This window comes from Pleurodeles waltl, chromosome 3_2 (assembly GCF_031143425.1).
Source record: "Pleurodeles waltl isolate 20211129_DDA chromosome 3_2, aPleWal1.hap1.20221129, whole genome shotgun sequence".
In the NCBI taxonomy this organism is placed as follows: Eukaryota; Metazoa; Chordata; class Amphibia; order Caudata; family Salamandridae; genus Pleurodeles; species Pleurodeles waltl.
In genome coordinates this window covers 31,583,748-31,598,111 of record NC_090441.1, presented here as the reverse complement: position 1 = coordinate 31,598,111, position 14,364 = coordinate 31,583,748, and the positions used below count along the sequence as shown (strand labels likewise).

Below are 14,364 nucleotides of genomic sequence, written 5' to 3'. Positions count from 1 at the left end.
CCCTCCAGAAAGCGAGGATCACATCATCAATCACGTCTTATCCTCTTGCAAGTTTTCAGTATCTATGAGATAGTATAACCCAGACTAAAACTTCAGTGCCGTATCCAGTGTCTGTCTGGTTACCGAATGTTGATGAGTTTATGGTAGAGGGGCTGAGATTGAAGGATGAGTTTGGTGATGGTGCTGGGGATGAAAGGAACAAAAGCAGCGATGTGGTCACCACTTCTAGGGAGGAAAGGGACAAAGCTGGTGTCAGTGGATACAGTGAAAGCGCAGCATTTGGTTCATCCTGTACGCTAGACAAATGCTACTTCTGAAGCCACTGTTGATTGTTTAGCTCTGTTGCAAAGCATGTCAGAGTTGGATTCCTCTCATAGAATTTAAAAGCAATTGGTCCAAAGCACAGATAAACAAGCTGTGGGCACTGAAAAACGTCTGATAATGTGATATTACCAACTGCACCACCTCTGCAATTTGAAAGTAGTTAGATAAATATCTGTGCCAGTATCTCTATTCCCCAAGATCCAAGTGCAGAGTTATCAGAATGCAGAACAATTCCATTAAATAAACTAATGCACATAATCAAAGAAAAGACACAAATGAAAAGTATTATTTACGAAACACACAGAATAATATTAAAGACAGTACGAAAGAATAGGAGAAATCATCATGGACTTGTGTCTGGTTCACATTAACATCAATGTCTCTGGTGATGTGGCCATAATGGTGGTGTTTCGTGACAGAATAGGGCAAGAAAAATGTGTTCCAGAGGGAGAGAATCCACTTGCAACAATTAAAATGCTAACCATCTTAAATTAAATACATAGAATTACCAGAGAAGTGTCTCAATGAAGAACAGTAGACCCTCTGCAGCAAGATGGTATCTACTGAGAGGAATGAGAGCATTCAATTCTATTGTCAACAGAGACTGTCTGAGTTCCACAGGACAGCTGCTGCGCAGTTTTTCATATCTGAACTGTGAAGAATGCTGTGCAGTCAATCATTTCTGAGCTGTAAAGTACAATCAATGTAAAAGACACTTCTGAAAGGCCAGTAACAGTAGTCAATTCTGCCAGAAACTCTAACCAATTTTGTTTCCTCTGTCCTTCCTTCTAAACGTGTTCTGTATGATGCTGGATGGCCTTGCAATGTTAACAGAGAAACGTAGTTCTTTGGACAGCAAAATGGAAGAATGTTTCTGTTATTTATTATTAGCACAACCAGTGCCAATCCCCTGATAATATGGAAATGGTGCACAGCTCATCACCATTCAAAATATTAGTTTTCTAAGTCTTGCAGATACACACATGCATATTGGCATACAATTACGCATGGTTTGTATTTAACATGTATGTTTATCACGAAAGGCCTGTCACACACAGCTCTGGAGATGTTTCTACACTAGACGGGAGACAACCTGTAAACTGAAGCAACACTTGGTGTAAATTTACATTTCAGGCCGGCTGCATTTCCTTTCCTTAAGGAATTTTCGGGATTGTTCCCAAACTCAGCAGTGATTCTCTTTGCAGACAGATGATCTAGTATACAGTCTGTGCCTCTAAAAATAGAAGAAATGATCTTGTTCTTTCCTGCTTCTGCATGTAGAACATGTAAGACATTTTGTCAGTTGGAAAACCAAATCACTGGCTCCTTCATGTGGACCAAAAGGACCAGAGTGCTGTTTTTGCTCTAGATGAGGTAATTATCAATGACTGTGTTTTCACTGGCATTGAGCATTGTTGCTGTTGGCATATTCTTTGTTGACCAGGTTGACAGTGCCACTTTCACAGACTAGGATGTCGCTATTACATTTCTTGTTGACGAGATAGCCGATTGTGTATACTTTGCTGTTGATTTTGGTGATAACTACTTGCCTGCCAAGAAGGGTTTCATCATGGAAAATAAAGCCACTGATTACGGAACTTTAATCAATACAGGAATTGTCATGGTCAGTGAAGTAGTATTTGGTCTTAGACAAGCTTGTCATGATTTTGGCACAAACTGGTTTTCAGGCAGCCCTAGTGGTTTGCAAAAGCAGGACAGCAGCTCCAGAGAGGACAAAGAGTGCACTGTGGGGCCTTTGCCATTTCCCCTCTACAACATACTGCTCAAAATGTTTCAAGTGGTAAACATGGAGCTTTGTATGTTTTCAGTAGTTTACCGGTGTTGTCGAGGAGGGCTAAAAACCGGAAAAGGCAGACATATGCATGCCTTTCACAAATGAAATCAAGCGAATTTCAAAAGGCAAGTCCATGAACCAATGAAACTGATGGGCGTGACATGGGTGTGGTTAAAAGCCCACAGAGAGATTACAACAGGGGCCAGAGCACCAGCGGGCTCAACCCTAAAAACCCGGCCTTGCCCTGAATAAGCTTCATAAACTACAGCAAAATGCTGACACGGAGGAAGCATGGAATTAGAATAACCTACATAGACACTTATACATATATAGACCTACACAGAATAAAAGTGTGCATTAAACATTAAATGATTCAGTAAATCATTTTTTTTTTTTTTAATTACTGGCTTTCGTGATTCATGAAAAGAGTGCTATGAACAAGCAATTCCAGCCGATTTCACAAATCCACATTTAGACCTATTAAAAAGTAACGCAGCACATTGCCCTAATACATTGTAGTAAATTAGTGTGAACCGATTAGAACTGCATGTCATACAATGTACAATAAAAATGGCCCACAAATACACTATTTAGAACAACTATGCTAATAACCGCACACTCACACATTACTACGCAGCAAAAGTCAACTTACATCTTACAACCACAGTACAGAAAACGATCCATGAAAACATTTATGTTCAAGGACTTTTTATTGAAATTTTAAGCAAGAATATTGCAAACAGAAAATAAATAACCACACAGAACAGAAAAGAATGAGTGTCTGTCAGCTATGCACACTATTAATCAAAAAACTGGCTACTTGAAAATCCTATTGGTTGCTTTTGATATGAGTATTTGTTGTACATTTGTTAATAATAAGATCACAGCTTTTTATAATTTTGAAGGTACTAAGAATAACTCTTACTGTGTATATCTTAAGTAAAACTGACCAAGAGACAAATTAAGATTAGATGGAGGGAACACAGAAACTGAATTAAAACTCGAGATATAAAATATCCCCTCGTTGCACATTTTACTAGGATAAATCAGGGTGAAAACATCAATGGTATTAGATTATTAGGAATTCATCAGGATACACAGGGCCATATGGAAGGAGACAGAGCAGAAACTGAGACTACAGGAAACATGGATCCACACACTTCGATCTGCTGATGTTGGCTTCAATTAGGTCATGAACGCCACATCACACTCAAATACGGGACTATGAATGATCTTTATATTAGGATTTCACATAGCAGTTGCTTTTAAAATCTTTGCCCTCAGGACCTCTCCGCTGCCAACTTTAGCTAAATTGTATCAGTTTATCAGGTTCTGTACTCGTGTTTACATCTAATTTTCCCCTTTTCAAACAACTTTATCGGGACATGGAGAAATATACTGATGGATTCCAGAAGAGAGACACCTTCTCTAAAAGAATAATAAATAAATGAATTCTGCGGAAATGGTGATACCTGTTAATGGTGTCGTATTGCTTTAATGTTGTGTAATCCTTTACTGAGAGTAGACATGACAGGGGTGAGTCATGGAGTACACCAGGGGTGGCTGGTGTTCAAGGGCTAAGGGGCTGCGCCCCTAACCTTTTCTGGCCTCTCTAGTGAAGCATATATTTAATTACATGATGAAAGTAAAACATTTTCTGCACAACATTTTCCGAGTGAAAGTTGTGCACTTTGAAAAGCCCCACTGCACCTGCGTCAGTATGTGGCTGAAAGCTGCACAGCAGGGCTGACAGGGCTTGCCCACGCAAAGCCCTTACGTTTTCTCAGAACGCAGTGATGTCCCTGGCTTAGCTCCTCCTCCACCAGAAGCCCTGATAGTAAACAGCCTGGAGCATTTTTGTTCAGCCCGGGTTTCTGAAAACTTCATGTCACTCCGATATTATTAACCACCCTTTCCTATTTACTCAAATGGTGGGGTGTGATCAGAAGGGTCTACATACCAGAGGTCACATTTTATTAAAAGAATGTGGCATTGTGCAAAGAAAATGCCCTTTTCCTGCATCACAAGCAGTCTGTGGCAGAGAAATGGAATAAGTACAATAAATAACTCAATCCAGGGCTCTTTGGGAGACAGGAGTGTGACCTGAAGACCTCAAGTCATAAATATGCCAAACACAACCCTGCACACAAGTAAGTTGGAGCTCTATCTTTTTTACAGACAATAAGAAGAAAATCTGTTCTCTCAGTTCTCCTCTCCCTTCACTGCCTCTGTAGGTGATTTCGTCTCTCAAAGGCAGTAATGGTTCCAGTAATTTATCATGGCTAATTATGCTTCTTTTATTTCTTCTGCAGACTAATGTGATATGTCATATTAAACATGTAATCTGCAGCTCAAATAAACGTGTACCTTTTATCACTGAAACTGCTGGATACTGGATGGGTGAGGCAATGTGTGTTTGAATGAGTGTTTGCAGGGCTGGACTGAGTGGCTGAGAAAATGTGGTTGTCTGTGTATAAGAGTTGTGTGAATGGCAGTGGATGACAATGTGGATAAGTAAAGGGGTAGGTGACCAAAGGCAGTGGGTGAGTAGGTGAATGCAAATACATGGGTAGTGAGGCTCACTCACAAGGTGCAATTCCGTCTTGTATTTGTGCCCCACCACTGCTTTCAGTCACCAGCCACCACTGGAGTACACTTGGCAGAGGTCTTTTGAATATGGATGAAAGTACTTTTGATATTGCAATTTTTGTCTCCTCTGGGCTGATGACTTATTTTGTAGTACCTGGCAATCCCTAGGTACGTTGTTTCTCCACAGCCTCAAAGGTGGTGTAAAATAGATCCAATTCCTTTTTGTAGAATACCTGTCAGGGTGTGAATTCTTCTGAGTTGAACATATGCCATTTCTACCTGTTGGACTAATAGTCCCGTGGCGTTACACGTTGGCAAAGGATAACTATAACCTGAGGCGATGTGAAACTTTAAGCCGTCATTGGCTGTGCTCTTATTATGGATGTCATTCATCAGTTCTTTTTTTGGATGGATTGCATGTTTTAGCTTTCAGCTAGACCAGTACTCCTGTGGCGTCACATGTAGGCAGCGGAAAATTATAAGCTGTGGCGAGGTTGGATTTGTGTGCGCTATCAGACGGTATTATCGATAATGGATGACAATTACTAGTTCCAATTTTTCTGCATGTTTATATATATATATATTTCTCGAACGAATTGGCCAAAGCACACAGAATATAGTGTCCAATAGTGCTGCAAGGATAAGGATCCCTGATAGTGTAATGAAAATCAGAGTAAGTATGAGGTTGAAGAAAAGTCCTGGCTCTCATTAGTAGATGATGCCTTTATTCGTGGGTGTTGTAGAACATAACAACATCATAGATAGACAGCCATAGTAACATCATAGATAGACAGCCAACACGTGTTTCGTCACACAAGTGACTTCATCAAGGCTGCAAAAAGATAGTGAAAAAAGCAACAATTGGTATATACATGTTTGCGGAATCAGTAATGAACTCATTGGTGAACATGTAGAAAAGATACCAGAACCAGAGACCAGTGACTAGTGTAAGAGTTTGAGAAAATGTGTATTTCAGTGAACATGACAAGCAGACATATGTGAAAGGGACACCAATTAGAAAAAAATATATTAGATAAAGTAAGTCAAATGACCATACAGTAAATATAAAGAACCTATATGTCTCTGATAGTAGACTGTTAGGATGTGAAAAGTCGTCTATATAAACTGTGAGGTGAAGTATGATAAATACGAGAGTAGGGCAGGGTTTGAGAGAGACCAAACATGTGGGTGAATAAGAACACCAAATAGGAAGAAACGGAGCGGTGCAAAGTAAGTAAGTGTTTAAGAGAGAGGAAGGAAATGGGAGCCCATAGGAGCCGAGAGCAATAATTCATACCTTGGCCGTAAGGCTAGAATGCTCAATGTTAATTAGGTATGTGGGCTAGAATAGGTGATATTGATCTGGGAAGGGAAAGAAAAATAATAATAATGAACACGATACGGTAGGTTATAAGTGGACAGTAAAGGAGCAAGATCATAGAGTGTCCGTGGGACTGAGGCAAGAAAAATAAAAAAGGAAAGAATGATTTGGAGGAGAAGTCATAGTAGTAAGAGTATAAACTAGAGGTTAGAAAAAAATCACTAGGTACATACCTTAATGGTTTAGTAAAATTGAAAGTAGTATGGCTGCCCGAGGAGCAGCAGGGTTAGTAGGTGTTGGGTACGTAGGTAAATTCAGGTATATATTTCTCAAATGACACAATCTATTATACTTCCATCTTTCTGACTTCCTTCACATGCAACCAAGGAAGAGGAGTGGCTGCATAGACTGGAATGCACATATGCCATGTTCTACTACATCGACAGACTCATCAGCATAGAAAGATCAGCTCTTTGTGGGCTCCGCAGGAGCCAAGAGCAAGGCAGTAATTAAATGCATTATTTTGCATTGAGTCATAATCTGTATCAAAATATGCCAAACCTTAGCCAACAAAGAGCCTGTGCAGAGCATTTATGCTCATTGCACAAGTGCCATGTCTGACTCCCCGGCTCTCTGCAGAGATGTGCCGGTTGAGAACCTCTGCAGTACAGCTATATGGTTTACTTTGCATATGTTTGCAATGCACTATTGCTTCAAGTCTCAGGCATGCAGTGACTGCACCACTTTTACAGGGATGTATCTTGGTAAGTAAAATTGGGGGGGTGTGAACTAAAGATTTTTCAAAAATCATGCTGGCAAATAATGTTAAAATACATTATACGACAAGCAGATCACTGGACAGGGAGACAAATGTAGGTTGGTAGAGGTACTAAGTAAGAGAAATATTTTTTTTGTAAAGTAACCAGCATTTTTGAAGACTTTCAAAGCAGAGAGGGACAGAGTGTGTGTCTGTTTTTATCTGTGTTAATGTAAAAAATCCTTCTGAAATCCAACAGGTACCTCACCATACGCGACTGGAAGCACCTGTATCCAATTATTCACCAGAAAATACAATGATTGAGAGGGGGTGTAACACCCCAAAGACTCCCCCGAAACTTCGCCTCTGCACCTTTCCCAAGCTGTGCTAAACAAATTCTTCGGTTAAGCTGTACTATATCTGCTAGGGAAGTTTTGCTGTGGGAATTACTAATAAGGTGAGGAATCTGAAGGAAGATGTATCCATCAGAACAAAATGTATCCTAGCTTCAAGTAACCATGTTTCTAGTGGTTACATAATTGCCCTACAGACTCCTTACCACTCTCCTTCCTCCATTGATGAGTTAATGTTGTGCTCCCAAGGTATGCAAATACGCAAATATGTTATGTGCCGTATTCGCGGCTCTCGTTGCTCTCTCCTTTCCTCTCTGCACACCTGCTTGGGGTCACAATTATCATGAAGAAGTGATGCAAACGTGGCGGTTAGGGCCTAACATATCCTGATGTTATGTCCAGAGGAGGATTTGTATCTAAAGCCCACATGTTGCCACCTGGAAGCGCTCGAGAGAGATTTTGTTGGAAAAGCTTTTCTCAACCAGTCTGATGCCTCGACGGATAATCGTATTGTTTTCATTGTTATAGAACATAAGTAACTTTTTCTTTAGATTGCACACATGAAAGACAACCGAATCATGATCACCACAGCTAACTAGCAGATTAGTCATTTTTTTAGTTACAGGTTTTAATTCAATGGAAGTTTGAAAAAAGCAATGTTTTAAATGGAGTAAAGGTGTCAAATTAAATGTCAGTGATTAACTATTTTATCTACACTGACAAGGGCTAGGTTTGTGAGCTTGAGAAAGAAGTTTTGCTGTGAATTTAATTTTGATTTTAAATAGTATCTGTTACAAATGTGCTTGGAAATTACCATATTTTGCATGGTGTACACCCAGATTTTTGTCATCACTATATTTACTGGCTTTAGAACTCTGCTCATTTTACCCCTGCTAACCAGTGGTAAAGTACCTGGGCTCCCCCTTTCAACATCATGAAATTGCCACACCCCTGATTTTTTAACTTATCTATAAGTCCTTAGTATAAGTTACAAAAGTGTACCCACCGCCTTTCAAGTTAAATGTGGTCTGCAGGCCCCTTTGTGCCATCCATACAGTGACAGTGTTGACATGACTGCAGGCCTACCCTCTGTAACCTAGCTGTGTACTTTTAAAGTTGAAATTCAACCTGTCAAAATAACCCCTTTGACAGACCTAAACCTTCCTTTTAAATATTATTAAGTCATCCCTAAGTAAGCCTTACTAACCCTTAGGCAGGATGCATGGTATTTAAAAGTATGACATACATAAGTGTTTAATGTCAAACATGCCCCAAAATGCCCCTAAAGGTATTTCCACTGTAGCAGGGTAGGCTGCCTTTAGGATATAATATTAATTTTAATCTCCAGCTAGGAAACACTAAAAAATATTTTTTTTTTTTAGACTTTTTACAAAATTTATTACAATCCCAATTCACTGGGGAAGTAGGATTAGTAATAAATACTTTGGAAAATGTACTTTTAGAAAGATTTATTTTCCTTGCCTAAATCCTTTAGATGCTCATTTGCAAGCGCTTCAACTATCACCTGACACCCTTGATGAGGTGTGATCATGCTCCTGGGGCAGAGACAAAGGCCTTTGATGAGGTGTGATCAAAAAATGACTAAGACCAAAGTTAGACATCATAGCTGGATGAAGATGCCAAAGTATCCAGCCGGTGAGAAACCGTCTCTGGGCACAAAATAAAAACTCCCCCACTCAGAGCTTTCCCACCAAAAATCAATGGCTTCACCAAGACCTTGTCCAGCAGCTACCTGACAACATGGAACTCTCTTCAGCCACAGCCTGCACCCTTACCCTGATGATTTATGGTTTCTCTATCCAACCCACGCTCCACTTAAATTGGTCTTAATCAGGCCTAGGTAAGCAGCTTTTTTTATGCTATTTTCAGCATTAAACATTTAAAATGCATTACTCTGGTTGCTCCTATTGATTTTTTTAGTGTCCTTTTATTTATTAAAATTTACTCTTTTTTAATTTGTTTGGGATTTTTCTTGTCTGGTGTTCAGTTATTGCTCTAACTATTACTGTTTTAGTACTGCATACATACTTTATACATTACCTATAAGTTAAGCCTGTCAGCTGTGTGCCATAGCTATCATGAGTTTGAGCTCAGGTTAATTTAGGGACTTTTAAGGGTTCATCCTGGCAAGGGTTGTGGTTATTTCATCAGGAGGGTACTCACCCCTTTCAAAGAATAGCCCAATTTCTTACAAATTCTTTGTACATATTTCCTATGGGTTTAATTTTGCAAGTAAAGATGTTACAGAGACCCCCCCCCGAGTTATGTCTTTTTATCTTCTGAATAAACCAACACACGTTATATAGACGTTCCTAGTAACCTACAGGAAGATGAAGCTTTAAAAGTAAAGCCCAGTGCTGGTACTACATTTAGAATATTTTGCTAAATGTGTGTATTTTGAAACTGTTGAAAAGAACACCATGCTAATGACAATCTTTAATGGAAACACACCAGCTTGTCAATACAAATACACAGGAAATCGTATATAATACTTCACATATAATTGTTGAAATAAGCCCTGAAAGGCACTTTTACCTGCAAGGTCTGAGAAAGCTTAACAAAGTCTCTTTGCACTTGTTCAGTAACATCCAGTTCAGTCTGTAACCGCTGAGCTTTATTCCTGTCTTCATACATAAGCTGTTCCAGACTATTCTGTAAAATCAAACACTGGCAATCAAAAATTGGCAAACATGTGGAGTTCACAGCAACAAAAGTCAACTCTGTAGTAAAATTTCACAATGCTAACTTGTCAAATTATGTTTTTGTCATATTATAGAACTTTTTCTACGGCAGAGTTCGCAGTGTTGTAAATAACATTACAGAGTTTGATTATACGCAATTCATAAACATCAGAAAGATGAATCGGTTGGTGACCTTCACTGAGATTCATGCTTGTGACTTTTAAATCAAGATCAGGAGACCACATTATCCACTTGAACTACCAGTATATAAACAGCAGCATTTCTCAACTGATTGTGATCTAGCAGATAAACATTTCAATGCACCATGTTCAACAAAAGGCCTCTAATTCGCTTCTGCAGTGCCTGTTGCAGAATGGGTGGCATTGCACAAAAGACAGTAAGACGTGAAGTTGACGAGACATCAGGTTATACTGTAATGAATACTGAAATCCTCAAGGTACGTTCTAAATCAAAATTACTTGAATAAATCTAATCCTGAAGAAGAGGAACAAGATCAGTAAATATGGAGACATCTGGCTTATTTCTTTAAATAACATATATAAACCAATTCATGCCACCATAATGCCAATACAGCTGGAAATGTATATGAGCCGACTTGTTGGAGTGTCTTACAGAGAAACTAGTTCATTGTGGTCATAAGATAACATGGTTAAGACACCAGTGAATGTCTAAGCAGATTCATGTATTTTGTTCCTTAGGTAGCTCATTATTATACTGAGTTGATATTTTTAATTTTCTGAACAGTTAACAATATGACCAAGATGCATTTTTCATTTACTAGGTTATGATTCTTAAAATACAGTATTCAGGTTGCCACTTAAAATCTGGTAAGTACCTGACTAAACTGATCAGAACTAATTTATCAGTTAAGAATGGTAAGTTCGGAGTCTGTTTGGGAGAGGGAAATGTAAGGACCAAAACACACTGACAATTCAAAGTTAAGGCCACACCATACTTGAAAAATACTGGTTTTGGGCACATGAAACACTACTGGCAGGATATGTAGGAGAGCAGACACTTTCATAATGAGAACTATTACTGTACATGAGGGCTTAACAATGCTCACATTTAGTAGCCTGTCCTGACTAGCAAGACAATTCCCTGGAAAATGTATATAGGTGTTGAAACAAACCAAAAAATTATAATACAGCATAAGAAATATCAACTTTAAAGCTATAGCCAATGTTTGATTAACATAAAAACCTTGTAACAAATCCGACATCACTTAAGAAAAAAACCCTTTTTAATCTATGGAGGTTCAAAAACACTTAAAAATATAAAAGTTCAGTTATAAAAGTGATGCAAGGACAGACTGGTAGATAAGTGCATGCGGTCAGACCCCAAGAGGTGGGTTGTCCATGCTAATGCCTATAAGTTTAGACTCAAATCTATTTCTGCAGCAAAAAAATCAGTCCAGTGGCTGAAGCTGAAGGCTACAGCTTAGGTTCCAAGAACTCATAGATGCTGACTGATAGCCCTCGATGAGCTATGAACATATGGATTAAAAAGACCACAAACAAATGCACCGTTAATGACCAAAGCTATATGTTCTTAGCATTACAATGCTGCCTTTTTCTTCTGTAAATTCCAGCCTGAAAATATGACAGCACCTCAGCTGCACTGAGAAAAAAATCCATTTGGTGCCACTGAAGTTCAGACAGAAGTTTAAATTGTGGGCTGACATCCACAATGCTCTATCAGGAAACACAGTGCGTCTAGATCCCTGAGGACAGCCTGTTGGTGCCTAAAAGTAAAAAAGCACAGAGGAGGCAAAACCATTGCAAGCAAGTGTAACAACACTTTAAAATGAACTGCCCAAGTTTGCAGAGCTTTGAATATCATAATAGGTTTGAGGACTTGGCACACTTTATTCCACCGGGGTACTTCTCAACAAGATGCGCACAGGTCCTAATATTGTTTCCTAGACTTTACAGTATTGAAGTTGCATACCTTTAAGCAGTTCTTGTGGCGCACATTGTGCAATAAAGAAATAGCTAGAAAAAAATATATCCAAGGGTCTGATTTGAGTTAATATGTCGACTCAGCAAACTACCTGGCAAGGAGAGTTTACAGCCATTCACCTTTGAAATTCAATACCCCAGTCAACTATTTTGCAGAAATCGAAAATCTCAGAGTAGAACATAGTTCTAGGTTTGTGTAGGTCTTTCAAAGCCTTCAAAGATGGGTTTTTTGTTCTACAAACTGGAATTTTCCAGGTCAAGTTGATTTGATGTTGGTTTACTTGGATCTGGTTATGGCAATCAAAGTGCTTCTGGATTTGGATGTGTATCCACACAACCGGTAGAGGTCTACACCATTCTGGCCGACAACTGACTATCCGGGTGTCTCTTGGTCAGAACCTCTTAACTACTGGCACCTCTGCCCTCTGGACAAAATTCCTCAGTAGACCAAGGCCTGAGAAGGCCTGGGCGCATGTTGAGGAGGATGTCTTCTACAATCCTACGGTACATTTTCAGAAATGTAGAATCAGACCAGGTGTTATAAATCTGACAGTTTTCCTTCAGAAATACCAAGGATGTTCTTCTCTTTAAACGTTCATTTGACAATAAAAGGGCTCTGCCTGAGTTTTTGAAGAGTGAAGGTAGTATGCCAATCCCTAACATAGCTATATTCCAAAGTTTCAACAGGATGATGTAAATCTAAACCCAGGCCAAGCTGGAAAATCATGTAGGGTCGCTCAGGCAGATCCGCAACAATCTGGGCGACATGTTCTACAACCATTTTTGTGTTCACCTGCCCCGTGTTTGCCCAGGGCTTCTAAATGGGTGTTTTAGTTCTGATCATCCAGCAGCCTTTACACACAAATCCCTGCTGAGTAGCTCAATAATCAATTATATGATAGCTTCTTACAGTATTGCTCAATTAATAGAGGACATGAGTCATGAGCACATCCTTTAGTGACCATAAAATTCTCATTCTATCGTTAAAAATGCAGTTTTCCCCTATTGATTCTTGGAATCCCCTGGGTAAAACCATTAGTTCTTGTTGGAAAACAGGTAGAATCTTTTGGACTCCCTCTAAAATGTCCTCTGTAAAAAAAGCTCTTGAATCTGTAGTGAGAAATGGAGTGGAACGGAACGCTGATCCCCTAAGTCAGTTTTCTAAATTCATCAAATATATTATTCGAAGTGTTAAATATCATTGTCCAAAGCCGCGACAAAAGAAAGTAAGCCAATCCATCCTATTATTAAATTAACAAAAATTAATAAATTGGTAAGGAGACAGCATGATTGGGAATCTATAGACAGGAGCAAGAGAATATCTTTATTAAAAAGAACAAGAGCACGAGTAAAGCTAGGCATAAAAAGGGAAAAGGACGAACAAATGTGGACAGCAGTAAGGGAAGCAGCGCTGACAAAAAAACCTTCTGCAAATGTTGGGATGCAATCGCTAAAGGCTGTGAAAGGCCTAAATCGTCTACTGCCTCCCTTTAGCCGAGGTAGATTGTAATAATTATATATTGTCCCTATATGCCAAAAGTGAGGCGAGAGAGCCATGGGAAATGGATTGGAGTAAAAATATTAGCTCAGACAAGAATTGTTAGGGTCCCCCCCTCTGTGTCTGAAATTGATGGGTTCATTAGGTCAATGAGGAATTCCGGAGCTATGGGCCCAGACGAGGTCCTGATGGCTCTAATCAAACATGAACCCCTGCTGTGGGCAAACATCCTCCATTCCGTTTTTCGTGCCTGCTACTTAAAAAGAGGAGTCCCAGGCTCCTGGACAGGGAGTGTTATTGTTCCATTACATAAAAAGGGTGACAAATCCCTGCCCGTAAATTATCACCAAATTGCACTTCTGGACGCAACCGGCAAGATATTTGCAATAAGTATTTTAGTACATTTAACCTCCTGGGCTGAGGACAATGAAATACTTCCCCGGGAACAAGCGGCTTTCAGAAAGTAACATAGTACTCTGGACAATATTCTATTGCTACATACAATAAATGAAAAATATGTGCAAATAAGGTGGGGGGAACAGTTTATGTAGCGTTTATTGATTTCTCTACGGCCTTCGATAAGAGTGGATAGGAAAATATTGTGGAAAAAACTTTGAGCTGGGTGTTCCCCCAAACCTGCTACGCCTGATTATAGCTTTACACTGCTCTACCTGGTGTAAAATTCTGTTACGAGGAGAACAGGGCTTGTCTGATAAATTCCCTACAAAAAATGGACTGAAGCAAGGCTGCTTGTTGGCTCCTTTGTTATTTTCCTTATTATATTTATGATCTGCCCAGTTTTCTGCAGGATGTGGATGGGTTTTCACCAAAAATTGGAGGATACCCTCTGTCTTGCCTCCTATATGCAGATGATACAGTTGTGATTGACCTCACTCCAAAAGGTTTAAATCAGCGCTTGGCGGCGTTACATCAATATTCTACACGGCATCATCTACAGATTAATCAGTCCAAATCTCAAGTTATATGTTTTCTTATGAAAAAACTCTGCAAGAAAATAAACACAAGCTAGAGCGGGTGAAATC

General features: G+C 39.4%; 1 protein-coding gene across 3 annotated transcripts in view; it reads right to left on the bottom strand.

Moving 5' to 3' along the window:
- The window catches only part of RABEP1 (rabaptin, RAB GTPase binding effector protein 1), a 749,444-nt gene that overhangs the window by 38,731 nt on the left and 696,349 nt on the right, over positions 1 to 14,364 (bottom strand). For 2 of the 3 annotated variants that reach the window (XM_069226667.1, XM_069226669.1), the window contains one exon: positions 9,696 to 9,812. In XM_069226667.1, the coding sequence (XP_069082768.1) occupies positions 9,696 to 9,812 (117 nt within the window). Of the gene's footprint in view, positions 1 to 6,003; positions 6,071 to 9,695; positions 9,813 to 14,364 lie in introns of those variants that run through there. The other variant, XM_069226668.1, reaches the window with a different exon arrangement.